A 27,252-nucleotide genomic window follows, 5' to 3' on the forward strand; every position below is an offset into this window, starting at 1 on the left:
CAGCACAGGGAAGGCGGCGCGGGCAAACCCTCGCTCGCTCCCGCCCGGCTCCTCCTTCTCGCCCCGCGCCGCGCTCGGCGGACGACAATTCCCAGCGTGCCTCGCGCGCGGGCCGAGGCAGCCGCCGGGTGGGGCTGGGCCAATGGCCGGGCGCGCAGGGCGCCGGGCGGGGTGCAGCCCGGCCAATGGGCGGGCGCGAAGAGCTGGGGCGGGGCGAGTCTCGGCCAATGGGCGGGCGCGCAGGGCTGGGGCGGGGCGAGGCTCGACCAATGGGCGGGCGCGCAGGGCAGGGGCGGGGCGAGGCTCGACCAATGGGCGGGCGCGCAGGGCAGGGGCGGGGCCGGGCTGCGCAGCGGGGCCAGCGGCGGCGGCGGGAAGGGCTGTCCCAGGGCTCGGCGGCGGCGATGCCGGTCCATTCGCGGGAGAAGAAGGAGAACAACCACGATGAGATGGAGGTGGACTACGGGGAGAACGAGGGCAGCAGCTCGGAGGAAGAGGAGACCGAGAGCTCGTCCGTGTCCGAGGAGGGGGACAGCTCAGGTATCGCGCGGGGCTCCAGCAGGCCCGGCCGCTGCCCCGGGGGGGCCGGTCCCGCCCCCCGATCCGGTGTCCGCCCCGCCGTGACCCCGCCTCCCCCCATATATTTTGAGGCCTGTGTTTGAGGGAAGCCCTATCAGTACCCTTGGCCTCTTCTGCAAAGTACTTCAGCCTCTGCTCTGTTGAAGGTCCCTTCTTTTTTTGATAGCTTCCTCTGGACTGTAAATTTTGAATTATTTTAGTAGATGAAATCCAGTTTTAGAAGGATTAATTTTTCTATGCCCAGTTTCCACTGTGTTAGAGGAAGGTTATTATCTTTTCAAACTTTCCTTGTAATTACAAAAGGTAAATTATAAAGTGGTCACTTACTGGGAAACGTAGTGATTATCAGGTGCTTACACTGTTGCTCTGGAGTCACTGCAGCTCCATAAGTAAGCTTGAGCCTAAGCTGAAAACCAGTATCTGTGTTCAGTGCTAGCTGTGGTCCTGACGTGTTTCTGGCACTGAAGTGATTTAGACTGGTCTGCTGGGGTCATGTCCCGTGCCTGTATTAGCACATTCACTTGTAGTAGGTTTGCTGGGTGTGGCACAGTGGAAGGAGTGAGACACTGTGAACTAGATAAATTAGGCAGCTGTGAAATTATATTTTTACATGTGTTGGTCTGTGATAGTTTTTCCTGTGTGTGTTAAAGCCCTCAATGTACAGTTAATTCTTCATCTTTAGTGCCAGAAGTTCTGGGAGATTTGAATGTTAAGTCCTGGGGCTTTTATGTTCACACTGACTGATGCAGTTCAGGGAGAGTGCTGCTGTGGTGGTTCTATATGAACTCATGGAGCTTACTCTTGTCTGGGCTGTGCGTGGGCTGGCAAGGTGCTGGAGCCCCACAGGTATCGTACAGAGGCAGCTGAGCTCACTCTGCAGAAGCAGAGTGAAAACTTTGCTAGTGCTGGAAGAGTGTGGCTGCCAGGCTGGGAGAGAGCATAGTTATACTATTAGTGCTTGATTTGAGTTAATACTTACTCTACACCAGAGCTGATCCCCCGGTAGAGGCCTTGGTTAATCCACAAATCCAGATAATCTGCCTATGGTTTACACAGAGCTTCCCATGGTTTGGAGTTGGGTTTTTTCCCCCTTCTTCATCATCCTTTCATTCCTTTAAGATGCCATGTTTTGTTGATGGAACTTCATTTTACAAGTTAGGCTGCTGGTCCATGGTTGTCTGCCGGGATTGAATGTCTGGCTGCTGCTGTCCTGCCTCTCATCTTTATTCATCCTTCATCTTTATTCATCCTTCCGTGTGTGTTGTGCTTCCCTGCCCTGTCTTCAGTGCTTGCTGGCCCTTTGTATTCTCAGCTGTCAGAAAAATAACCCTTTAAAAAGGTAGCTAGTGAAAACATCTTTGAAGAGTCTGATATGTAAATGGGAGGCACTGGGGACTGTGTAAACCAGTGCTTAGATTGACTGCAGCTCAATAGCAGCAGAAGGCATAAATTACAGCTTTATGGGAATATGTAAACATCTCCAATTTAAATAAGATAACTGGACACTACCTAAGTTTTTTTTTGTGAATTTGGGACTAATGATTTGAGTGGGTTTAGACAAGACATCTTGTGGAGCATCGAGTTCTTTACTTCTGGGCTGTTTCCTCATGTGAGGGAAGATCTTTGTTTTCTTATCTAGTGTAGTGCTACACTGGAGATACCTTCAATTGGTGACCTGTGGAGCGCATCCAGGTATGGACTTGACAAAGTCAGCAAAATTATTAAGAACGTAGTGATTTTGGTTTTGCCTGTATTAGCAACTGATTTGGCAAATTAAGAATAGAAAATAAGTAGTTTCTAGTAGATAGTGCTGAGGCCTCTACATTTCCAAATTAGTTAAATTTTATTTCAGATTATATAGCCTGAACTGAATATGTTTGGTTGGAAACTGCCTGAAGGACAAGTCATTGTTTCAAACCCTTGTGTTCTCCCCAGATGCTGGAACACATTCGACACATACCTGGAGTGAAACTTTGGGTTTAATGTGATAGGAAAAGAACTTGGTTTGTGTTCACCAAAACTGGTGAGAACTGACCCAGGATTGTAAGGTGGACCGGTCATGGGACTGGCTTCAAAGCTAGGGTATTCTGAAAGTTGAATGCACACGCAGCTATTATAAACAGTTTTATGAGTGAAGAGTTTATTAATAAAATTACAGATCTGCTACTGAGGAAAGCTGATCAGCTTTCTGTCAAAGTGATCCAGTTGAAAAACAGGGCCAGAAGAATGTGCTTAAATTGTGTTGGGCTGTTTTGATGAAACATCTAAGCAGCATCCATGCGTGCTAGTGGTTATGCTGGAAGGAAAGTGAACTTGAGTGAGGGTACCACTGCAAGCAGCTGGAGGTAATCATGTTTTAAGCATATTTGATTATGCCCCTGTTTGCACAGCAGCCTGCTCTGTTCTTTTGAGATGTGACTTAGAAAAGTATGCCTCAGCCCTTCTATTATTAGAATTGTACATGGACTAAAAAAGTGAATACTTAGTTTTGCATAAGAAATTCATGGAGACAGCACTTCCTTCCTGAATGTGAACTGTTTTTCGAGTTCTGCTATACATATTTCAGGGGGAAAACAGAGAGAGTGTAAAGGAGGAATATACAATACATTTACTGGGCAGTAGGTGGTTGAGACATAGGATTGTGAGGGACTCCTTGAGAAGGTCCAGGAGCAGCACTGCAAAAATAATCACTACTTACTTAGCTAGATGCTGTCTCGTAATGCCTTTTCTTCATTTCTTATTCTAGCTGATTTATATGTCTAAAAAAATATCGTCTTCTGTGTGAGAAAGAGAGCTTGGTATAACAGATGTAAGCTTAACACTTTCTCACCTCCAGCTCTCTGGCTTTGGTGAATAAAGAATTATCTCTGTTAGTTCCAGCTTTGAAGTTTGCTGGTTTTCAAAACTTGCCTTTGTTCCTGTTTATAGTTTTGTTAATTGATATTTTTAAGCAAACTTTGAAGTTCACATGTCCTCAAAGACAATTTGGTTGATTTTTTTTTAATGGAAAGCAAATAATTCTGTTGTCTGCCTTTGTCTTGGTTTCTTCTGGGAATAGAGGGGAGGAAGAAGGAATTATGTTTTAAGTGAGTGTAGTCTGTGATTGTTTCTTTAAAGCAATGCAAGAAGCTCTTCAGATAATTTCTATCGCATTCCACAGAGAGATGCTTTTAAGGGAGCACTTAAGAAGTGATGATTATGGGAAATTACATGCTTTTCTTACTGTCTTGACAAATATGAACTTACTCAATGGAAGCATATTGCTCCTACAGACATAAGATGGTTAGCGCTACAAGAAATAAGTCTTAAGTAAAACTAGTAATAATAAGGAAAAATATTTTTTGTTAAAACTGTTATTTGCTTTACTTGTTTTCAGACTTTTTTTTTTCCAGTAGATGCCTGAGGATATAGAGCACATGGTTACAAGCAGCATAACTTGCCCTTGAGAGCTGGCACTGTTTCCATCTTGTTCCTTTTGACATTATGTCTTAAGTATAGAGGTTTTTATTGACCAGGTTGTAGAATTGTTGTTGTAGTTGTAGTGTTATGGATGAATTAAAAAAGCCACAGGTTAGGCTTACCATCCCAGGTGAGAATTTGGCCATTTTTTAGAGCACATTATATGGGCCACAGCTTATTAAAAATAACAATTTTAGGTGCTGTTACATTTTAAGTACTATAGGTTGGGTTTTTTTGTGTTTAAACCAGGCTGTCCTAGTTACTGAGTTGAACTACTTGACTATTGTAGGAAAAGAATGACTGTGATTTTAAAATGTTTTAAAAATATTCTGACTACTTGGGAAATCTGAAGTGTTGAGATGGGATGGGCCTATTAGCCAGTGTTTTAATATGCAATGAGAGATCTTCTGCCTCCAGTGATGTAAATTTTAAACTGAACATCCATGAGATTTGATCATAAAAGCTCTTGCTTTTTTAGTACTGCATGTTCACCAGCCTGAATGTTGCTTAAGGTCATTGCTTAAGAAGTTCTGTAATCGGGAAATCAAAGGTATTTCAGGACTTTGAAAATATTTTTATTTTATGAGTTTTACTGGAAACTGTTAACAGACGGAACAAATGTGAAACAATTAAAGAGTGACTTAGCATGTGAATTGCTGTTCATTCTTTGTTATAGGTAGAATGTAGACTTCTAGGCAGAAAGTCAAAGAATTTTCAGTGTATATGTAGCTGCAGGAAGATGGGAGACAACTGTGTGTTATTTCAGTATCAGTCTGCTGTGCACTTCGATGTTGCCTTCCTATGGAAGTTAAAAATGTAAGATGCAGTCCCCTTCCCCTTCAGCAGTGTTTCACTGATCCTCAGCCAGGGTTACGTTTCAAATCTGTATTCTTTGATTTGTAGTCCCTAACCATACACAAACATTAAAGTCTACATTAAGTTAAGGAAAAGTTGCTTTGTGAATTTCTTACTAGAACGTGCTTAGAACCAAAAGCATAGCTGAATGCATCTGAAACATGTATTAGACTTGGTGAATAAAGTCAGAGAAATATCAGTGTCCCAGTGCTTGCTCCCATCAGAGTGACAGGGAGGTGCCTTGAAATTTTAAAGCAGCTTTATTTTCATAACATCTAAATGATTTAGACAACTCTTTGAGTAATATGACTGCCACATTTCTTAAACCTGGCCAAGTTGAAAATTACCCAATCAGTTGTGGCTCGATTATTACATCAGACACCCAAATAAAATTTTGGTCTTTAATCTGATTTTTCAGCCTTATTCTGGGATTCAGGATCTGCCTTACAGGATTTTTTTCGTCTCTCTTAACAGCCTGAAATGCTCTTCCCCCAACCTCCCCAGTGCACTACACATTCAATATTTTTTTTTTTTTTAAGTTTTGTCTTTAAATTTTCTCACTTAGTTTTCAAATGTTTCATGCTATACTATGTGTTAAAAATTTTGTACGGGCTGTCTTTTTTGCTTGTACTAACTGTAGTGTGATGAACTGCAGTAGGTCTTTCAGATGGGCTTTTATCTGCTATTGTAATATGGATTAGTACTGCTCCGTTGCGTGCTAGTTTTCATATCGAGACAGAGAGCGCCAGTATGAATTTTAGCCTTGAAAGCTTGTGGTGATTTCAGGAAGAACGTGTGCACATAAGACTTCATGCATTGAGAGGTTTGAGTGGAAGATCTCGGTTATTCAGATTCTTTGAGGTCAGAGACTTGCTATGCTGGCCCTGAAGCTGCTCCTTGCACCTCATCACCTTTCCAAATTGTGTTACTCTTGGAGAACAATTAAGGATGAAGACTTGCATGCTGCTTTCTGTAGTTGGTGTGGGAGACAGCATAAAGCAGATAAATGTCTGTTGGAAAAATGTGAGTGAGGAAGAAGCAAAAGGCTCAGGGTTGTTGATGGTCTTGAAGAATGGGCCCAGGCTGACTCTCATGGTTCAAAATCCTACTTTGCCTGTCAGGAGTTTGGATTTTTCTTGGCAGAGTAACTGCTTAGATGGATAAGGCCTTCTTAGGACAGCCACTTCTCTGAGACACCTGGCCTGTTTACACCACGTCAGCCCCAGTTCCTGACTGCGTGGCCATCCCTTCTTCTGCATGTCTTTGCCTACTAGTTGTTAATCGGTCAGTTTTGCATTAACTGTAGAAGCTGATTCCTAGAGATGCTGCTGCTATAAAGCAGTTTCAGGGCATCTCTAGCTTATAAATATGGTTTCAGGAAGACTTTTTTTTTTTTTCTTCTGGGAAGAGTGGGAAGGATTCAAGAATTTTGTAGCTTGGATTTTCTGTTGTCTAGCCTAAGAGAAGACAGTGGAGGTAACAACTGATGATTGGTAACCTCAGATGTCTCTGTGGCAAGTGGCAAAATTTTTGACCAAAAAGTGGACATTTATTTTACTTTGTAGTTAAGTTCATTAGATAAATTTAAAAAAAATCAGGAATATAAATTTTTTAAAAATGGTGGAAAGATATTTTAGAAATGCAGTCATTTTAAATAGTCATTAAAATGAACTACAGATTTTTCTGTATTAATATTTCAGCTTCAAAGAACTCTCTCAATTGAACAGGATTAAACCTGTTTTCAAAACCAAGTGTTGCTTTATTAGAAAATGGATATTAATGAAACAAAACCTTCTATATGATGAATATATGATGAATATATGACATTGAACTATGCCTCCTTTCCGGGGATGGCTTTTGCTCATACTAAGTACCTTAAAATACATTTGAGTTTTCAGTGGGGGCTAATAACTATTTGTGCTTAATGATGCCTTTCATCTGGTGTGATATACAATGTTTAGTTATACTGTTTCACATGTTGTTAGGTACACATTGTGTTATCAGTCCTGAAATTTAACCTCTTGAAGTGTTACAGTGATGATGTTTCTGTTTTTGAGGAAGAAAAATTGTGGTTTATGGGGTTTCTTCTAGAATTAGATCTAAGTTTTGTACTTTATAGCTTCTATGGTGAGTGATTTATTGTATTTTGCTATAAAATGCTATCATGGATAATCTGTTCATGGCTAAAATTCAGCCTTCCTTCAAATTCACTAGAGTTTATCTGGTTTATTTGCTTATACATCACATTGTTAAAAATAAATTACTTTTTTTTTATTCTTAGAAATGGATGATGAGGACTGTGAAAGAAGAAGAATGGAGTGTTTAGATGAAATGTCCAATCTTGAAAAGCAATTTACAGACCTTAAAGACCAGTGAGTATTTTACTGTTTTTAAGTGCCTAATTTGAAGATACATTTCATGAGAATATTTGTGCAGCTGGTGTTTCTTGTCTTTTATATATGTGGATGCTTCTTTTAGAGAAGAATAAGGATTGGGAGTTCTGAAATTATTTGCAGATTGTTGCTCTAGAATACCTCTAGGTGTTTATTTATGTATTTATTTTCTGATTTTGAAGTGTTGTTACTGTGAAGGGCTGGTGTGGGTCTATTGCATCAAAATTCTTAGTAAAACCAAGGAACTGTGATTTTAGGGAAATTTGTGGTTTTCTTTGTTTTTTTTTATATTTATTTATTCGAGATCATTTTCATCCTTTTGTATATGTGGCACACACCCTATAATCATCTTTCCTAAGTAAGAGATCAGGAGTTATTTTGCAGGTTATCACTCTAGCAGTTTTACCAATTTGGTTGTTACCAATGAAAGTTTCTTGTGGTTATGGCAAACCAGTTACCAGTACTTAAAAATGAAAACACTGTTAGCTCTTTGTCTGCAGTTTGCCATAACAGCTACATCAGTAGTAAAGACCTAGTAAGTATAACAGAAGAGATGAAATTAATAGCCACAGTTATTCAGAAGTGAATGTAATTTTTATTAGAGGCAGTCTTTGTATGTATTTTGAGTTTGTTTTTTTTAGATGTGCCTAGACAAGCTAGATGCATCTGTTCCAGTTTAAATTGATGATAATTTGGCAGCTAGCCTAATCAGGTACCTGACAAGTGAAACTTTGAGGAGACCTTGTCTGTTCTTGGGAATATGCATTTTAATTGAAAATCTGGTCAGCTCTTGATACATTCCAGATGCATGTTTGTATTGCAAGATGGTTCTTTCTGCTAGAGGACTGAGACATCCAACTTGCTTTGTGTTACAGGACACTATGAGGCCTGTCTGATAGGGTCTGGAAGAATTGCCCAACAAGCAATTTCTTGTTGCAGTGTCTAGAGAAAACTGTTTGGTTTGCTCTTCTTTGTGCTGAGCATGGAGCAACCTGGGAAATGGTGCCAAGTGATGAGTATTGGAGCCAGTCAGTACTGACTGGCTTGGCATTTGGAGAACTGCCAGCTTTTGCATTCAATCATATTCTTCTTCCATCTGTTGGACAGCTTGGATGACTGAAAACAATTTGTGGAAACAAACCTTTAAGGAGTGAATATGAAGGAAGTTGGTCTTGGGGGTTAGAAGCAGAGTAGTTCAGAGGGATGTGGTAAGGCTGTGGAAAATGTCAAGGAAGGTTCTGTGTTGCGGGAATGAAACGACGAGACAGACTCCAGATAGATGCAAAGCGGAGACCTTTGTTGTTGGAACTTACAGGTTTATATACCTTTGCTCACCTGTCCATGCGCTTCCCATAGCATACTGATTGGCCCAGGCCTATTGTCCATGCGCTTGCAATCACCAGCATCAACATTTGGTTGGTTGACTTCCAAAACCCCACATGTTGCCCCCAAGTGCTGTCTCCAGCCTGATTTGCATCTCTGATGTTCACCTCTTTGTTCAGTTTCCCCGCTCTTACAACCCAAGGTCAGTTCAAGGACCCCAAGTCAAAGAAGTATCGAACAGGTCTACCTTGCTATCACTGATTCCTACACTGTGTAGAAACTGGTTATTCGAGAGACTGGGGGGATTGTAGGAACTGGGAGAACTGTGACAGTGGGAGTAGTGGGAAAGGAGCAATAGAATGATGGAAGGAGGACTATATGGAGGAGCAGCCATGAGCAGGGAGGTGGTAAAATTTGGAAAGAAGAAAAGTATGCGTAAAGAATGGATTTAGTCACTGGATAAACAGTTTTAGTTCATCAGCTGCTACACAGTACCAAGTGCTGGCAGCGCCCAATCTTGAACTGCTGGTGTTGATATAGCTGGAACTCGGTGCTGTGTAATTAGATGTTAGTGATGCACCTCTTTGTGTGTGCTACACATTTGTGCTTATGTTCTAGATAAGTGATTCTGTTGTAGCTGTGAAGTCAACCACTATGTGCATAGCACGCTTATTGAAAATTGAGCCCAGTAAGCTGGCTTTTGAGCATCTGCTGGCTATGGCAATTAGCGGCAGGAAAGATTGAGTGTATTATACGCTAACAGTTTGCAGGTAAGAAGGAGGGCAGTGTTCATTGACTTTTGCTTGGTTAGGTACACAAACTTACACTATGGATTTGTCATCAAATTAAAATCATGAGCAGGCCAGTGCTGGGTGAACAGGAAGCATTTTTTAAGTAAGTCTTGATGCATCTGTATATATGAACTTTCTCCTACCTAATTCTTTACTTAACCTTTAAACAAGTGAAATGGCAGCATCCCTGACTGAAAGAGAAGACTGTGTAAACAGGTAACATCTGATGTATTCTTAACATATGCAGTGGAGTTTGTGTATGTTTTCTGTAATGCTGCAAATTTTGATTGTGAGATACAAGGTAAAAAATAAAAACAGAAAGAGCAGCTTGTATTGATTATTCTACCATTTAGTGATATATTTATCAGTTAGAAAAAGTGGAGCTTTTTTGTGATTGAAATGCTTGTAATAAAAATTACATTAAATTCTTCAAAATACAAGGAGTTTCCTTCACATTGCCTGCCAGTAAATTATCAACTTTTATAGTAGGAATGTTATAGGAAAAATAAAAATAATTTAATTACATTTCCTGCGTTTCTCAGCAGGAACGGAATGTGTCAATTGCATATTATTCCATGATATTTGTGATAGTATGCAGTATGTGGATTTTCAGAGGAGATGAAATGAGGGTTGAGTGGGAGCAGATATGTAAACAGGAAAACAAATGGGCATCTCTATCCACAAAATGTCTATCTTTCTCTCCCATGATGTAAGCCATATTTTTCTTACGTATTGTAGCAGCATCTTGTCTTCTTCCATCTCCTACTCCATCTTAGTCCTATTAACAGGTGTGCAGTTTTTTTTCTTCTTCCTTAGAGATATATTTAATTATATCTTTACTTTCTACACTTCTGTTTTTCTTCATTTGTTTTCCAGAAAAGCTTAATAGACGTGATGAATATTGTTCAAAGAGAACATATGTATTGGAAAATTCAAATGGTAACAAGTTTTAACTTTGCTTCAGTGGGTGTTCCTTAGCGTTAACAAAGAGATGCAGGCTAGTTCTTTATTACAATATCTCTTCTAACTTGGTTTACTTTTAAATAAAATACTCTTTTTTTTTAATTTCTATTATTTTAAGACTTTACAAAGAAAGATTAAGCCAAGTGGATGCAAAATTACAAGAGGTCATAGCTGGAAAAGCACCTGAATATTTAGAACCATTGGCAGCTTTACAAGAAAATATGCAAATCCGAACCAAGGTGGCAGGTAAGTCTGTGAAATGAGTATTGCTCTTTCAACAATATAAACTTGCTAAATGTTTTAAGGGCAATCTTTTTTTTTCTTTAGAACTGTTAAAGGAGGGTGTTTTAAAGTTAGAAATACTGTAGCAAGGTATTAAATGCAAAATATTTCTAAAGTCAGAGTGAATAGGTTGCTTACCTCTTTGCATAAGTTGCCTGATAACATCACACTAAAAATGCAGCTTTTTTATGTTTCATTTAGTGGTCTAGTAAACACAAAAATTACTGAATTAAAAACTAGTAATTTTTATTAGTCAGAAGATTTGGAGACAAGTCTGCACCCTGGTCACTCTTGAAAAGAAGAGATATGTAGGTGCTATCTCATGAAGTGCCTGCCAGATCATCTTAGACAGTCACGTTTCTCCTGGTTTTTGAGTCTGTGTCTCTTCTACTTCTTGCTTTTCCTCAGTTGGTGACACAGAATTTCTGGATTTTAAGGTCTCTAGGTTTTTACTTGACTAGTTCAAAGTAGCCTACTTGGGCAGAAATGTTTGCTGGTGAACATGCAGAAGGTTTGAGAGAAAAGCAATTTTCATCCAGGCTTTTAATTTTCAGTTTTAAATGTGGCTGCCTGTCAGTGCTTTCATGTAGGTAGGTATGGATAAGCAGAATATTAAATATTTTCCTGATTTGTCTTCAGGGGCACTGAGGATCCATGGTCCAATGTAAAAAGAGCCCAGGCTAAGAACTACAAGTTTCCTTGAAGTTGAGACTAAAAATCAGGATTGTGTGTGATTTTTTTTTTCCCCTTTTGTCCTCAACCGAATGAGATTTATAAAATTATTCCAGAGAAAACAAGAAACTGCAGAATAGGCATATTTCCCTTTACTGTTTGAAACCCTTGACGGAAGTGGGTAGTAGCAGGACTTGAGCTCCAGCAGGTACCCCCTAAGCACCCACTTCTTCCTGAGAGAGGGGAGGAGGGAGTGGGAAAAAAAAGCTAAACTAAGTTTAGCTAAAAAGGGGTATAGCATCTGTGGTAGAAAAGAAACGTGTGTTCCTCTGCTCTTTAAGGTACTGAGCACTGTTCACACAAGATGTGGATCTTGTCTGTTTCAGCAAGTAAGGAATACAACTGTTTCTTCTAAAAGTACTCATACTTGTACTGCTAGATTTCAGGCAAATAAACAGTGATTGTAAATTGGTATACCTGGGTATGCCAGTCAGACATAAACGTTAAAAAATCTGCCAGCACAATATACAGATGTCAGAAAAAAACATTTTTAATTCTAGATAAAAAATGATTTCATGGAGGAAAGGTGATTGATATAATACTTTGTGGTTTGTTTTTCAGAGAAATTGCTGGTAATGGTATTGTTCCTCATCTACTGTATTAATTTATAATCAACCAAATTCTAAGGGAAGTTGTTTTGGGGAGTTCTTCAGTTGCTAGACAGCACCTGTGTGTGTGTAAACTTCACTTCTCTAGATGGTAATCTGGAACAATTTTAAGTGTTTTGTGTTGACCTCGTTGATTGAATATTTTAAATCAAGTTCTATCTATACTTGCCAAATAGTATATTTCTGATACCTTCCAGATTTTTTCAGCTGTCTGTTCAGTAGAGACATCTTCAGAAATGTACAAGAAATGGTTCTAATGCTTAGAAGCAGTATCCTTTGTATCATAAGGTGGATATTCCTAAGAATGGAACAGCCTTCAGAATTAAGGGATTACTCATTTTTATTTTTACTCTGAGAAGATGCCAGCCACTGTTTGTTCCTAATACAATATATCTGTATTTTCCAGTACGTACATGATTTAGGACTTGCAGATGGTGTTAAAAGAGAATTCTGAAATCAGATAAGGTAGTATTACTGTATTTTGTCTGATTACAGGTATCTATAGAGAGCTTTGTCTGGAATCTGTGAAGAACAAGTATGAATGTGAAATTCAAGCCTCTCGACAACACTGTGAGGTTGTGCCAGCTATTTTACATCAATAGCTAATCTCATCTATCTTTACTGCATGTCATACTTTTCAAGTTTAGTGCATGTTTTTATTATTGCTGCTATTTGCTATCTTAGTGCTATTTTCATGTGATATTTAAGTCCACATAAGAGGTTGTTCGAAGCATCTAAAAAGTAGATTTATTTTAGTTTGGCTTTACATGTAACTAAAGTTTCTTATTTTTCTTTAACAAGTTCTTATTAATAGATTCCTACATGACTGTTGTTTTTTTTACCTTTGTTATAAAAATATTACCAAGGATAGTAACTAAATTATATGCTATGATTCTAGCAAAAACCACTTTACGTTTCAATAACAATGTTAGCAATAATAATAATGTCTTTTTTAAGATGTCTTCAACGGCTAGTGGTAGTTGTCATTACAAAAGCAATAACAGCAAAAGCACATTTCTCTTCTTGAAATTAAACATTCCCTTTCAAACGTCTAAGTAATGGATACGGTAGTACAAATACTCAAGTACGTTTATATTTAATGCTGTAACGTAGCTGCTTGGATCCTGAGGTTTACAGCATAATCTTCCTCAGTCACTGGCTACAGTTGCTTAAATGTACTTCCCATTTTCCTGAAGACCATGGCTCCCACAGTAAAGCAAGAATGTGCACATGTACTTCTATAAAAATTTCCATTTTTTTCATGACTTGGGAAAGAACAAGAATTACTCTTTACTGACTACCTTTGCCTCCTCTTGAATACTCCTGAGGTTGGATAGTGCTGTAAGACTTGCAGGGTTTCTCATCCTTGATTTAATGATTTGCTTTGGCTCTGTATTATTCCTCTTTCAGGTGGTCCTTGTCTCTTGTTTTACTGTTAATGTTTTTATTGTGAAACTTTTAGAATTCAAACATTCACCATCCAGTAAAGATCTCTTGGGGTAAAGCTATTTAAAGTCAACAATGCTACCTGTAGAATCACTGTTCCTGTGGAATATAACCATTCAGCGAGAATGCCTCTGATGCCTGTAACAGCTTTTCGCAACTTACTTGTCAGGAAGTGCTTGCAGCAGATGTCTAAACACAAGCCTATTTCATTTAAAAATGATCTCAGAACAGCTAACACTCATTTGGCGTTTCAGGTGTATGTAAGAGGCTTGTGCCTTTTCTGTTTCATTAGGAAATTTCTTTTAATAGTGATGCATTGAAAAATATGTGAAAGTAGGTCTTTGGAATTTAAATACTTTGTAAGTTGAAGGGAATGGTAAACGTGACAGCCGTTTAGTAGAACAGGTTTCTCTGGTTTTGTATACTGCTCCACTGTTTTGCTTCACTCCAGCATACTAGCTTGAGCATTTGTAAAGGTAAGTTTCTGTTAGCAGGTTATGCTATGGGCAGGAGTGGTTGAGGTGCACACATTGGCTGACTTGAGTCTTGGGACTGCATCTTTTGACAGAGACATAATATCAGATATCTAGATGCAGTGACTTGTGCTGCTGAAGCTGGTTGTTTGTGTTTTTCTTTTTTTTAAGTCCAAGTAAGTCCAAGCCCTCTTTTTTTCCAGAGTTGTCAAAGATACTGCTCAGAGTAAGAGTCAGCCATCATGTTTTAGGAATTGTGCAAGTTTATGAAAGAACAGTAAATTTATTTTCATGAGGCTTGTTACTCAGCTTAATTTCAAATCACTGGTTTATAGAGTTCAGTGTTTTTCCATTCTGTCTTTTAAAGGGTAGCTGATCTGTACAGCTTTTTTGGTATCAGTCTGATATGGTGGACTATAATTGGGAGGAGTTTAGTACAAAGTTGAATTTCTCATTCTGGAACGTTTAGAGATGGAAGAAAGTGTAGGCTGCACAAAATGCTGTAGAAAGTTCACATCAGTGTATGTTTTTGTTTGTATATAAAAAATATTAATGATGTACTTAACATGAAGGCATTATGTTCATGTTTGGATCATAAATTATCCTTTAAAAGGACCAACAAGCTGACTTTTATAAAACAGTGGTTTAAAAGTGGTCCTCACAGTTTTAAGATAAGCAATTTTCCTTCACAATTAGCTAGATTATTTTATGAACTGAATAAATTCTTCTGTGGGAAGGTATTTTTCAGATCCATATAAATAGACAATTATAAATACTGTGGTAACAGATGATAATTCTCTATAAATGACTGCAGCTTTGTTAACACTGGAGACAGCTTAAAAAAAGACTTTCTGTGAAAACATCAGATTTTCTGCTCTGTTATGAAAGATGGCAGAGTTTACTACTTTACAGTTGTTCATTGTGAATAAGTCTCTGCTATCAAAAAGGAAAATACTCTATTTATTTCAAAATAGAAAGTACTTATTCTGGAGGTGCTTTTTTTTATACTTGGTTATTCTTAGTACTGATATTTGATAGCTGTATTTACACTTATGCCAAGTGAACATGCTTTCTTTAAGGAGCTAGGATCTCATGTTAAGAAAGTGGATAGAGGGAAATGTCATATGCTTTATGGCTTCTGAAAAATTTTCACCAAAGCTACTCTTACCTTCCTTCTGCGGAAGCTTTAAATTGATGTCATATATATTTAGATGATAGAACTTAGTCATGTAAGAATGTGTAATTTCTTGCTTTTTTAGAGTGAAAAGCTTCTGTTGTATGATACTGTACAAAGTGAACTAGAAGAGAAGATTAGAAGACTCGAAGAAGACAGACATAGCATTGACATTACCTCAGGTGGATGGAAATTCAAAGATGTTGGGTTTTTTATTTGTTTGGTGTTTTTGTGTTTGGGTTTTTGTTTTTGTCCTCTTCTGGTACCTACTGATTGTACATGTAGTATGTCTGGTGAGTTTCAGGTTATCCAGTAGAATGCTATTCAACTGTAGACTTTGAGTGGGCTGTTGAATTTAAACTTAAACTTTGGTCTAGTAATTGTCAGCACCCCTTCTGTGCTTTGAGAGGATGAATCTATGACTACATGATCATGTAACACCTTCATTCTCTTCAGAAACAGTATCTCGCCAGATAATGTGTTGTTTTTCATTGTTGGACAATGTTTTCTGCTGTAAAAACAGTTAGATGTGTAAATGTTTCTGATTCATAGCATGTCCTTATTATGTCTTTTCAGAATTATGGAATGATGAGCTGCAGTCCAGGAAGAAAAGGAAAGATCCATTTAGTCCAGATAAGAAGAAACCTGTTGTTGTATCAGATATCCTTTTACTGAAATCACTGTTCTTTCTAGTAATGTTCACTATTTCATAGCTAGTCTTATTACATGTTATTATAAACAAGTTGCAATGATAATGGAATCTGAAAATTGATTTTTGCATGGCGAATTTTACTCTAATTCCTTTTAGAGAAACCTAGTTGATGCGTCCCAGTATGAAATTGAAGTTAAGATTCTCTTTTTTAACTATTAGCTTCATATAGAGATTATTTCTAAAAGCTGGGGGGGGGGGAGGGGGGCACAGGGCAAAATCAGAGAAGTGTTAGGCATTATGTTTGCGAAGTATAACTTGACTTGTAACTTGACTTCTGTATAGCTGTGCTTCTCATACTGGCACATCTTTACCTCAATTAATTATTTCTTAACAATTCTAAAAACTTTAGGGTCTTCTTTGATTTAAAGTTTAAAATTCCAAGAATTGAGATGGTTTGTTTGCAAGAGGTGGATGAGTTTGGGATTCCCATAGAGTAGAACGAGGTCCAGCACAAAAAAACAGACTCTTCCTGTAACTCCTCATTTAATAAATTAAGAAAATTAACTAAAGCCACCTTCAAAATAGCTTCTTTCTGTGTTGACACACAGCTGCGTATGGTGCTGCCAAAGTTCTAAGCAATTCTGCAGATCTTTTTTTTCCATAGTTTTTGCTTTCAGAACTTCTACTGAAAAAAATTGGGTTACTTTGAGCACTGATTTGATCTTTAGGGAAGAGTCAGAAATCGCACGGAGCCAGGTCTGGAGAACAGGGTGAGTGCTCAAGCGCAGTTGTGTTATTGGTAGCTAAAAACTGCTTTACAGTCAAAGCATTATGGACTGGTACATTGTCTTGGTGCAAAATCCTGTGTCTGGGCAGCCTGGCCAGTCATTTTTCATGCTTTCTCTGCCTTCCAAAAATCATTTGTGCCATTCAAAAACACGTACATGAGACATAGTCTTCACTGTAAGCCTCATTCAATAATTGGGAAGCTTCCGTTGCAGATTTCTTTAGATTCACAAGAACTTCGATGTCAACTAGCAGTTTGCTCTTGCACACTGACATTTTCTGACTGAGGGTAAGAAAATGTCTCTATTTGAACACATCTGCTTGTACTGAGTGAAGTGGTCAAGTTGAGCCTTGTCTCTGATAAGTTAGAACATGTTCTATAATCGTCTCTTTGTCTCTCCCCTCCCACTCTTGGTTTCCAAGTTATATGGTTATTTAAATTTTTTTGTGTTGGACCTTATATAGTATTTAAGAATTCTGCATTGATGACTTTGTAGCTGTTGACAAGCGTGCAGTGCAGCTGAAACTTTTTAAGGTATAACACTGAAGAGACAGTACCATCTTTCTCCAGAGAAAGGAGATGCCTTTGCAAACTGAGTGTTCTCGCTGTCCCTACCCCTAGCCTAACATTTTTATACGATAGAGATATGATGTCTTAGAAGTCGCCAGAATCATGGAAACTACCTAAGAAACCAACTTCTAAGTATTGATATTGTATGAAAGCCATTTTGTATTGCTAAGCTGCTGCAAAAAATCTTGCTTTCACAAGGTTTTATAACGTGAAGAGAAGGTAGGAAGGAAGTTTTTCAAAATCTGTTGGGACAGTTTCAGGATGATTAATTTACTGGATGATTGATTTTCAGGTTGATTAATTTATTGGAACAAATCCCACATGGCTGATTTGGCCTAATAATGGCTGTTCTTCTACTGGGATGTGTCATAAATTCAGTTCAGTAGAGAAGTTTTTTAACTATTGCTTAAAAGCCAAATGGTGCTAATCAATGCTGGTAGAAGTGGTTCCATTAGTTTCTTAACTCCTTTTAGCAATTTCAGTGTCAGGTTGTGTGAAAGTGTACTTTCGTTAGCCGTCAGCCTCCTTGTCTTCAGGATGTCCATAAAATAGCATGAGATTCTGTCAGTTATGAGCTACCTGGTCATTTTAGAATACATTCCAAACAGAAAATATTAACATAGGTTTAGGTCTGAAGCCCAGCAATTTCAGGAAATTAATAAGGCTGAAAATTCTTACAGTCATGATTTACTCTTTTTGCTTATGATTTTAAAACAGTTGTAACTTGCCAGTTTGTACAGTTCCTTGTAAAGCACATATCTAGAAATATTAAATGGCTATTGCTTTGTATTTGCTTGCTGTTTAGAGGAAACCAAATTTGACAATGGCTAAAAAGTCTTAAAAATTCAAATGGAATGTAAGTTAAAACTCTCATATCCCATTTTAGAAGTTTTATCTTTTAAACATTCATGGCATCTTTTTCTAAACTTGTTTCCAGAGAAGAGGGAGAATCAAAGTGAAAAGTGAAGACTTGTGATGGAATAGCTGTGCTGTATGGAGTTCTGTTTCGAAGTTCACATATTGTTCTAATACACAATTTTTACTTCACAGTTGATAGTTCAAGGAAGGGGCCTTGCCTTTTTATTTTAACTTTTCTCTCAAAAATGGCGCACAATACTGCAAAAATAATGATTTTATTAAAGCTGATAGTAGTGTAGGTGCTGATTTGCAGCGGTGTATTGAAACTGCAGTGAGTTTTAATTGTACTGTTGCAAATACAATGATTTTTGGAAATATTAAGGATGTAATGGTTGTATCACAATTGTTTATCTCATCCTTATGTTGATATTCAGACCACTGGAGCTCTACGTACCAATCCTTATCTCTTTTAATAATTTTTAAAGTGTACTTCTAAGTTGCATAATTCAAAGATGCATTTATTTTTGTTCAGTTTTCACTTCATGTTGCTATTCTTTATGTGAAAGATGAGCAGAATAGAGCTATAAGTATCTTTCTATAAGCATTGCAGTATTTTTATTATTGCTGTTTAAAGGAGTTTTCCCTAACTTTTCCACGCCCCTATATAGTTTATATGCTACAAGACCTTGATATCCTTGAAGACTGGACGACGATAAGGAAGGTAAGATGAAAGAAAGGATGCCAGTGACTGTGGCTTTTGTCTGCATTCTTTTTGTGTCCTTTTGCCTCTTAGAAAATACATAAATGTGTTACATGAACAAAACTCTTAAGCAATTTTTTATTTTTTCAGTAGTTGGCTAATCATTACAGTTCAAGCTATGTTATTGCTACTTTTTCTGGTTCTACCCAAATCATGCAGAGGAATCCAATAAAGTGGTAAAGAGGTTTTCTCTACAGTAGGTAATCCATAATTTTCTATGTTAAAGTGAGCCTAAAGCCTCTGCTTTTTCATAGTGTAGCATAATTGGGTAGAAACTATGATAGAATAGTTTGATAGGATATTGTTTTAATATAAGGTTTTTTGAATATGTATATCCTATGGTACTTTATCACACAGTAAATGTTTTATTTTATGAAGCTTTCTGTGCTTCGACTTCTGCTTATACCTTTTCTTTTTAAATAAAGTGAGTGCTGTGTTTTTCCCAGATTATAAGAGAGTCGGAGTTTACAGGAAGAGGAATTTTTTTGACCAATTGATACATTTGAAAAAATAAATCCAACTTTTAAGTGCAGAGTGCCTTTTTTCGTATTTTTTAAGTAACTTGCTGTAATGAAATGCTGTCTTTGCCTCACGCTTGCAGTCAGATAATTTTCTCTGGTAACCTAGTGCTTCCCAGCTTATGGAATAACAAACTAGTTATGTGAATACAGAGGCTTGGTGGCAAATGGCTTTGAGTTTGTTTCCTTCCTACTTTATACTTGTAAATAATTCCTAAAGAAGTAAAATGTGATGCTTATATGAAAACTTTCCTTTTCCTGTTTTGTTAGAGGAACAGACAGAAAACAGCTTTCCCTCAGTTTCTTTCCTGTGGTGTAACATGGTCTTAAACAATAGTAACAGACCTAGAATCCTCTGAGAATTTTGCCTTCTCTGTAAATAATTTTGAAAAAACCAAAATGCAGGTAAACAGACAACCCCCCAGAAGTCTTGAAAATGTTTTTCAAATCTGTTTTAAGACTGCTTGTTATGTAGAGTTTGTGTGAGAGAAAATTTGTGAGCTTATCAGTATAATGTATAAGTCGAAAGAGTTAAGTTCATATAGCATTTTGTTTTTCAGAATGAGTTAATGTCATTTTGTATTTTCTTGACAGAATCTCGTAACAGCAGTTTTGAGTGTTTAATTTATAAAATCTTCTGAGTTATTTGAAATCAAAACTTACTAAAGGAGGTGATTTTAGCTCCCTCAAAATGCTGTTTTATTTAGTTACTGAGTCACTGTTGAACAATCTTTTATTTTAGTCTTGTTCTGATTGTGGGGATTTTTTTTTTGTAAAAATAAATGTCCTGAGCCACGCTGCATGTAACTTCACAATTAAAGCTGGCAGCTAAGAAAAAGACTGCTTGCTAACTGTCTTAATTTCCTTTTGTGTTTCAAGGCGATGGCTACACTGGGGCCACACAGAGTTAAGCCAGAACGTAAGTAAACGCTGTCTGGTTTCACAAGACACAACTTGCTGTGGGCAATGATGCGAACTGCATCTAGGTAGATCGTATTTACTCTAGCCCTCATATAGTGATGGAGGATGGGGTGATGGAAGTGGCTTTTGTCTTTCCACTCTCTCCAGTGCTGATACTTGTACCTCGGTTGCTGGTGATTGTGTTGACACCTGAATTATAGAAAATTTTCAACAAAAAAAAGAGACTTCTAAAGTGTTCTACACCAATTAATATTAGCAAGCTATGCTGGCATTTACCCAAGATCAGGCAGGAAACTACAAGCATCTGGACCTTAGGGGTGCCTTCTAAAAGATGCTCACATTCTCTGAAAGCTACAACTCTGAAAAAAAAAAAGCTAAAGAAGCTGTGGAAAAAAAAAAAAAAAAAGCTAAAGCTGTGGAAAACAAGTGGTTACTGATACTTGGCACAAGGATGAGAAGCACATTACTGCTGGGTCAAATCAGGTACTCGGAAGTGGTGAATAAGGAGGAAAAGGAAGAAGAGGCAAGCAGGTGGTGTAATTCTGTAGTGATATATTGCTACTTGCATCTTGTGGTAATGTGCTGATGAAGATATTTCAGGCTCTGCCATTTGAAGTCTTCTCTGTATTGCATTACTTGATTTGTGAACAGATATAGAGTTTGTTGGGAAGATATTTCTATTTTCAGATAGAAGCTAGAACCTTAATTTATCTGACCAGACATAAGATGATATCTTGCTTCTGATTTTTTGCATTCTTACTATTATTAAGAGAGGCTACTTCCAATAGTAAGAGATGTGTGCTTATGTAAATAACTTGATGAAAGTGTATTTAAACATGTAAGTGACTTGTGCTGAATCAATATTAAATGACTTTTATTCATTTTAGCACCTGTCAAATTAGAAAAGCATCTACATAGTGCTAGATCTGAAGAAGGAAGACTCTATTATGATGGAGAGTGGTATGGACGTGGACAGACAATATGCATTGATAAGAAAGATGAATGTCCTACAAGGTAAAGATTACTTGGTTTATGCAACTCTGTACATTCATGTTAAACAATAGATAGGATGATGGAATTCAAGAATAAGGCTTATTTTGGAAATGCTGCCACTTCAGTAATATTTATTAGTTCACCTTGGAAGGCACATTATCAAAGAAGGTTGAGTGCTGGACTTCTGACAGAATCATAGAATCAGAGAGTCATTATGGTTGAAAAAAATCCTCTAAGATCATCAAGTCCAACCATCTGCCCAGCACCATGATGCCTAATAAACCATGTCCTGAAGTGCCACATCTACATGTTTTTTGAACACCTCCATAATGGACACTCCACCACTTCCCTGGGCAGCCTGTTCCAATGCTTGACCACTCTTCCAGTAAAAAAATTTTTCCTAATATCCAACCTAAACCTCCCCTGATGCAACTTTAGGCCATTTCCTCTTATCCTTTTGCTAGTTATGGGGGAGAAGGGACCAACATTCACCTCACTACAACCTCCTTTCAGGTAGTTGCACAGGGCGATAAGGTCTCTCCCCTTAGGCTTCTTTTCTCCAGATTAAACACCTCCATTTCCCTTAGCCATTCCTCATAAGACTTGTGCTTCAGACCTATCACCAGCGTCACGGCCCTTCTCTAGACGCACTCCAGCACCTCATTGTCTGTCTTGTAGGGAGGGGCCCAAAACTGAACCCAGTGTTCGAGGTGTGGCCTCACCAGTGCTGAGTACAGGGGCACAATCAATTCCCTACTCTTGGTGACCATACCGTTTCTAATACAAGCCAGGATACTGTTGGCCACCTGGGCACACTGCTGGCTCACACTGACCAGCACCCACAAGTCCTTTTCTGCTAGACAGCTTTCCAGCCGCTTGTCCCCAAGCCTGTAGCATTCCTTCTGCTTTATGAGGGGTTATTCTGCCCTCTGTCCCTGTCTTCCAGCTCTGGGGTCTGAATACCGTGGGGATAACTGGTCTGACTATTGAAGACTAAGGCAAAGAAGGCTTTAAATACCTCAGCCTTTTCCTCATCTGCAGTGGCAATGCTAGTAATAGTTAGACTTCACTGAAGGTAATGAGACAGTTGTCAAATTAGGGTCATACTAACAATTTAAACTCTGAACTAAGTTTCTGAACAGCCTTTGAGTAAGTTTTTTTTTTAGTAACTCAATATTTTGTTCCTTTGATAATTTTATCTGTTGGCCCACCTAAAAATTCTTAATTATGAAGATCTACCTTATGCCATTTCAAATAATCTTTGTTTTCAGTTGATTAATACTCTGAAATAAAAGAGCTGGAATGTTTTTTTTCTTATGGGATTTCCGTCTCTTAACAAAGGTTCTACCTGGGAACCATCTAAATATTGCAGTGCAAATTTGGTTGAATGTATTTTCTCTGTGTGGATAATATTTGTCAATTCTAAAATATGGATATATTTAAAATAGTATTTAAAATTAAACTTGTATCTTTTACTGAATGGGCCAAATCATTCTATATGCACAGCCACTGCGGAAAATTAAATTTAACTTCATACAGCAGTAGTCTACTGCTATATGTAAAGCTGTCTTTTTCTTTTCTGCCCTGTGTATGGTGAAAGGAAGGAGATTTTGGTCATTTTAATGTTTGTTCAGGGCTGAAACACGAAAGCATTTTAGTAAACTACATATTCTTTTGGAAATTTAAAAATTTCTTAATTAGTTTTGCAGAACGTAGCGGTTATACTATGCCAAAAAAAGATCTAGATATCCATTGTATGATAAAAGCCAAGAGGTGATGCTAAGCAGGGCAAGTGTACAGTGGAATTTTCCCAGCCTTTCCAGATTTCAGCAACTTTTAAGGCTGAGGAGTTTCTGGGGAGAGTTTAGTCACACTCAGTATGTCATAGATCTTTCTTCCATTAACTCTTTTAATCTCTGGCTTTGAGCCTTATTTTGATGCCAGTTCTACTTCAAATTTTTTCTTTTTCCTAGAAAGTACAGGGCTGAGGTTGTGTTTACTGTTTGTATTAAGGCTTACCACAAGAAGCGTAAAAGCAGGGTTCCTGTGAGAATTATTCAGTAAATCAGGCTTTGGATTTATTTCTTATGGTCTTGATATATGGGATTTAATCTGTTTAATTTTTTTTCCCAGTCATTTCTGGGTATATTTTCCAACAAATCTGGTTTTTAACTGTAGGTATTCTGTTGTTTTGTTTTCTCTGGATGACTACTTTAAACAATTAAAGTATTTCTATGTGTTCAGGTTTTTCTCACAGGAGAATAAAGTAGATGATAGATGGCTGAAAAATTAACTACCTTTGCTAAAGTCACGTGCAATTACCAAAGAATTCTGTTAAAACTATCCCTACAATGGAGCCAGTATCTTTTGGGCCTTGCATTTACAACTAATGCAAGTTTTTGCTTACTGTACAGAAATACAACTGCAGTTTTTAGGTTATTTATTAGCTTGTAAGTTTTCTAAATTCTTCTTGGTTTTTCTTCCCCTGACTCTTCCCTCGTTTTCTGTAGTGCCATAATTACAACAATTAACCATGATGAAGTTTGGTTTAAAAGACCGGATGGAAGCAAGTCCAAGCTGTATATTTCTCAGCTACAGAAAGGAAAATATTCAATAAAGCATAACCACAACTGACCGTTGCTAACCAGATAAGAAACAAAGTTGTATTGCCATGCTTGATGTGCCATGGAATGAAAATTGTATTTAATAGCATTTTGTATTCCTTATAAATTTACAGCAGTATCTGATGTGTATTTGTATTGCTGTATGTAAACTTCATATGGATGGCCTTCTAAAACCTAAAGATGATGTTTTACCTCTAAATGGGTCCAGTGCCTAAGATATGAAGTATGCCCTTCAAGTATAATGGCTCAGAACTTCTCATACCTGTAAAACGGAAAAAAAAAGAAAAGAAAAAAATGACATTTTTGTTTTCCATTAGTGACCAATTGATGTGATAAAAATGATAACCATAATTACCAGCAACTCACTTCGCTTTCAGTGAACATCTCACGCTTCTCTTGTGGATGTAAATTAAGCCTGTTCTGTTGTTGCGTTTGAATAGATTGTAACATGCAAAGTGGACCAATTTATTAAAATAAGGCCCTCAACAGCTCTGGTAGTACTGACTGTGTTATATATTGTAAGGTTTACTGTATTGCTTGTAATGAGAAAGCCAATATTTTGAGCTAGATTTTTAAGGAGAACTCTTCTAGTTTACGATCCTTGTCTACAGTAAACAAATTTTTGGTGATTTTTTTCTTCTTCCTCTGATTACCAGCAAAATTTATGCATAAAGTAGCTCCAACCTGTGTTATGTATAGCCCACGAAGAACGACTGTGGGGATGGCTATGTAAATACTGTTGCATGCTCTGCTCATTTGGTCCACAGTTGTATGAAATACTTTTTTTTTTTTTTTTCAAATGGAAAAGATTTCCACAGAAATTATATATCTGGGCAAAATTACACTGACCTTTTCACCAAACGCTGTTTTCCAAGTTTCTGTACCCTACTTCGTCGTATTGTACACCAGAATTATTTCTTGCAGCTTAGAAAGCTGAATTTCTCTTAAATATTGCTGTTCATGCCACGGAGAAATGTCCTAAATCCTTGACATTACTGTGATGTGCTTGGAGCATCTAGAATGATAGACTGGGTTGTTAATGCGTTGGTTATGTGCACTTTAATCTCCACGTATGATGATTCTTCTTGGAGAAAGAAAGCATCCATTTGCTTTAAATGATCACAGCAAATAAGTATTTTTATTGTAACATATAAATGTTTTATTCCTATATTAATTGTCTCTTCTAGTGCAAGGTAGTAACTACTTATCGAATGCCAAATCAGTTTCTGCTGAATGATGCTTTTCTACAATTATATGGCATTATTAATCAAATGTACATGAAATATCAGTTGACATGTTGGCTTTTAACAATATGACCTGTATGTATACAGTTGTTTGATAAACTTTTTGTAATGAAATATTTGTATTTTTTAACTTAGTATATAAATAAATGATCTGTGGTAGTGGACGTTTATATGTTGTTTTGCTCTTTGGTTTTCTAGGCTTGTTGGAGTTGCTGATGTACCAAATGCTAAAGAGAAGTTTTCAGAAGGCCTAAATCTTTTTAAAGACCTTTGACTTACACTTGTTTTCTTTTGAATTTGAGAGTTTGTACATATACATTTGTTTGTTTTTACATTTTTTCTTCAATATTATATGGAAGCACTATTCTGCAGTGTTTATAAAAAAATTCTAAGCACTGTCAAGAACCTCTTAGCTATTGATGTGCTGGGAATCATTTGTATTTAGAGCATGCTGGGCACCCTAAACTATTTAGTTCATGCCTTTCCTGTTTCCTCCTATATTGTGCACCTCTCTAGCTGCAATCTATTATTTGTAAGCTTTTTCTAATCTGATCTACTTGGGTGCTGAACTTGGCTTTGTACAGCTCTGCAGTTTGAATTGATACTTGGTGAGTGTGGCTTCTTTATTCAGAATAAACATAATTCATATCAGCATGACAGGTAATAAGTGTAGCAGTATTGGTTTGTGATGAAACAGCTGGGATCTACCTGCTCCATTACTACAAGTCCAAGAAACTAAGCTATGGCTTTCCTTGTTATATGCAGTTGGAAAGATATGAGGCTGGTCTTTTTTTATGACTGGTTCATTGTTTCATCCCTAGATAAATCATGTTCAGTATATGCTATCTGTCCTTTTAATAGATGAACAGTTAGTGGTTTGCTCGCTCTGTCATAAAATGTTAAGAGGTGTCTTCAACAGATTTTAGTCCTTTGAAGTACAGACATTGTTAGCCTGTTGTCCATCTCTGTTATCTTTTGTGCTGCTACAGTGAAGCTTTTCAAACCGAGGTAACATTGTTTTAACCTACAAATAGGGTTAAGGTCTGTAAAGCCTGGAAGGAGAAATACATTGGACATTAATTCCCTGAGATACATTATGTGAAAAAGGAAGTAAATGAAGAGTAATGGGTACTGAGTGACAAAAATAACTTTCTGTACATGTATAGAAAAGGCTTCTAATATCAATAGTTACGTTTCAGAGGAGATGCGGTTAATTTTTTCGCTCATTGCAAAGAGCAAGCTGATCTGTTCATCTTTACCGTAAAATAATTATCTGATATATTAAGTTGAAATGCAATTGATTTAACCTGACAACACTTAATACACAAGTATTGTGAAATTTATCTTGGGTATCTTGTAATGAGCAGCTCTTAAACTTCACAGACACACTTGGGTTTTGGCATGTTGTTGCACTGTTTCAAAACTGTAAAAATCAGCTATTTATAGTCCATGGAAATACTTGTTTTACGTTTGTAAGCCAAGGCCTGCATAACTAGCTTACCATCCCCATCAAGTGGCAAGTGATGATTTAAGTACTAAATTTTTCACTAATTTGGAAAACCAATGCTGTCTGCCACCAACAGGTTCAATTTACTCTATTGTTTGTTTGTTTATTTGTTTTTCTTTGAAGTGGAAAAAAAAAATACTGTTTGGGTTTACCAAAAAAGAGAAATAGTAATGCTATCTCTCATTTTTTGGAGAAATTCTTCAGTTAGTGCTGTTGGGAAAAGCTTTTTTTTTTGCAGACAAGGGGAAGAGGTAGTGAAAAAATGTGTTCAATAGACCTCACATTTAAATAGCTAAAATCTGCAATGCTCTTGTCCATATCAGGTTTGTTTGAGCCTTTCACCGTTCCTCATGTGAGCAAAATCGGACTTGCCTCCTTCCATTTCTGCAAAAGACAACTGTGTCCAAGCACCCTTTTACAAGTGGCAAGTAAGCTGTGTTCTAAGGGCACTTGACTGTTCCTAACAAAGTTCTTTACAAGGCCCTCAGACAGAGGCACAGTTATTGTTGGAATTAAGACCAAGTTGCCAATATTTTACCTTAACTGCCTAAGGTACCTCAGCGATCTGACAGTTGGGACGCTCTGGGTGATTTGTAGTTCAAGATAACACTGTCAATAAATGTCTGGTGTCTAGAAATACTTCAGTGTTTCTGCAGCATATGTGTAGGTCAGCTGGATATCTGGTATATCTGCAGTAAGTCAGCATGGGATTTACAGTCTGTGATTTTGTCAAAAGTACA

The 27,252-nt window shown here is 37.5% G+C and overlaps 1 protein-coding gene across 1 annotated transcript; it reads left to right on the forward strand.

The window, feature by feature from the left end:
• Nucleotides 1–348: 348 nt before the first annotated feature.
• Nucleotides 349–25,175, forward strand: BRMS1L (BRMS1 like transcriptional repressor). Its single transcript, XM_069858455.1, has 10 exons — nt 349–540; nt 7,175–7,265; nt 10,482–10,609; nt 12,481–12,560; nt 15,164–15,260; nt 15,655–15,738; nt 18,602–18,666; nt 20,103–20,142; nt 21,032–21,158; nt 23,648–25,175. Exons 1-10 carry the CDS (start codon nt 405–407, stop codon nt 23,769–23,771), a joined length of 972 nt encoding a protein of 323 aa, XP_069714556.1. The 5' UTR covers nt 349–404; the 3' UTR covers nt 23,772–25,175.
• Nucleotides 25,176–27,252: the final 2,077 nt, after the last annotated feature.

Source organism: Phaenicophaeus curvirostris, chromosome 5 (genome assembly GCF_032191515.1).
Source record: "Phaenicophaeus curvirostris isolate KB17595 chromosome 5, BPBGC_Pcur_1.0, whole genome shotgun sequence".
Classification (NCBI taxonomy): Eukaryota; Metazoa; Chordata; class Aves; order Cuculiformes; family Cuculidae; genus Phaenicophaeus; species Phaenicophaeus curvirostris.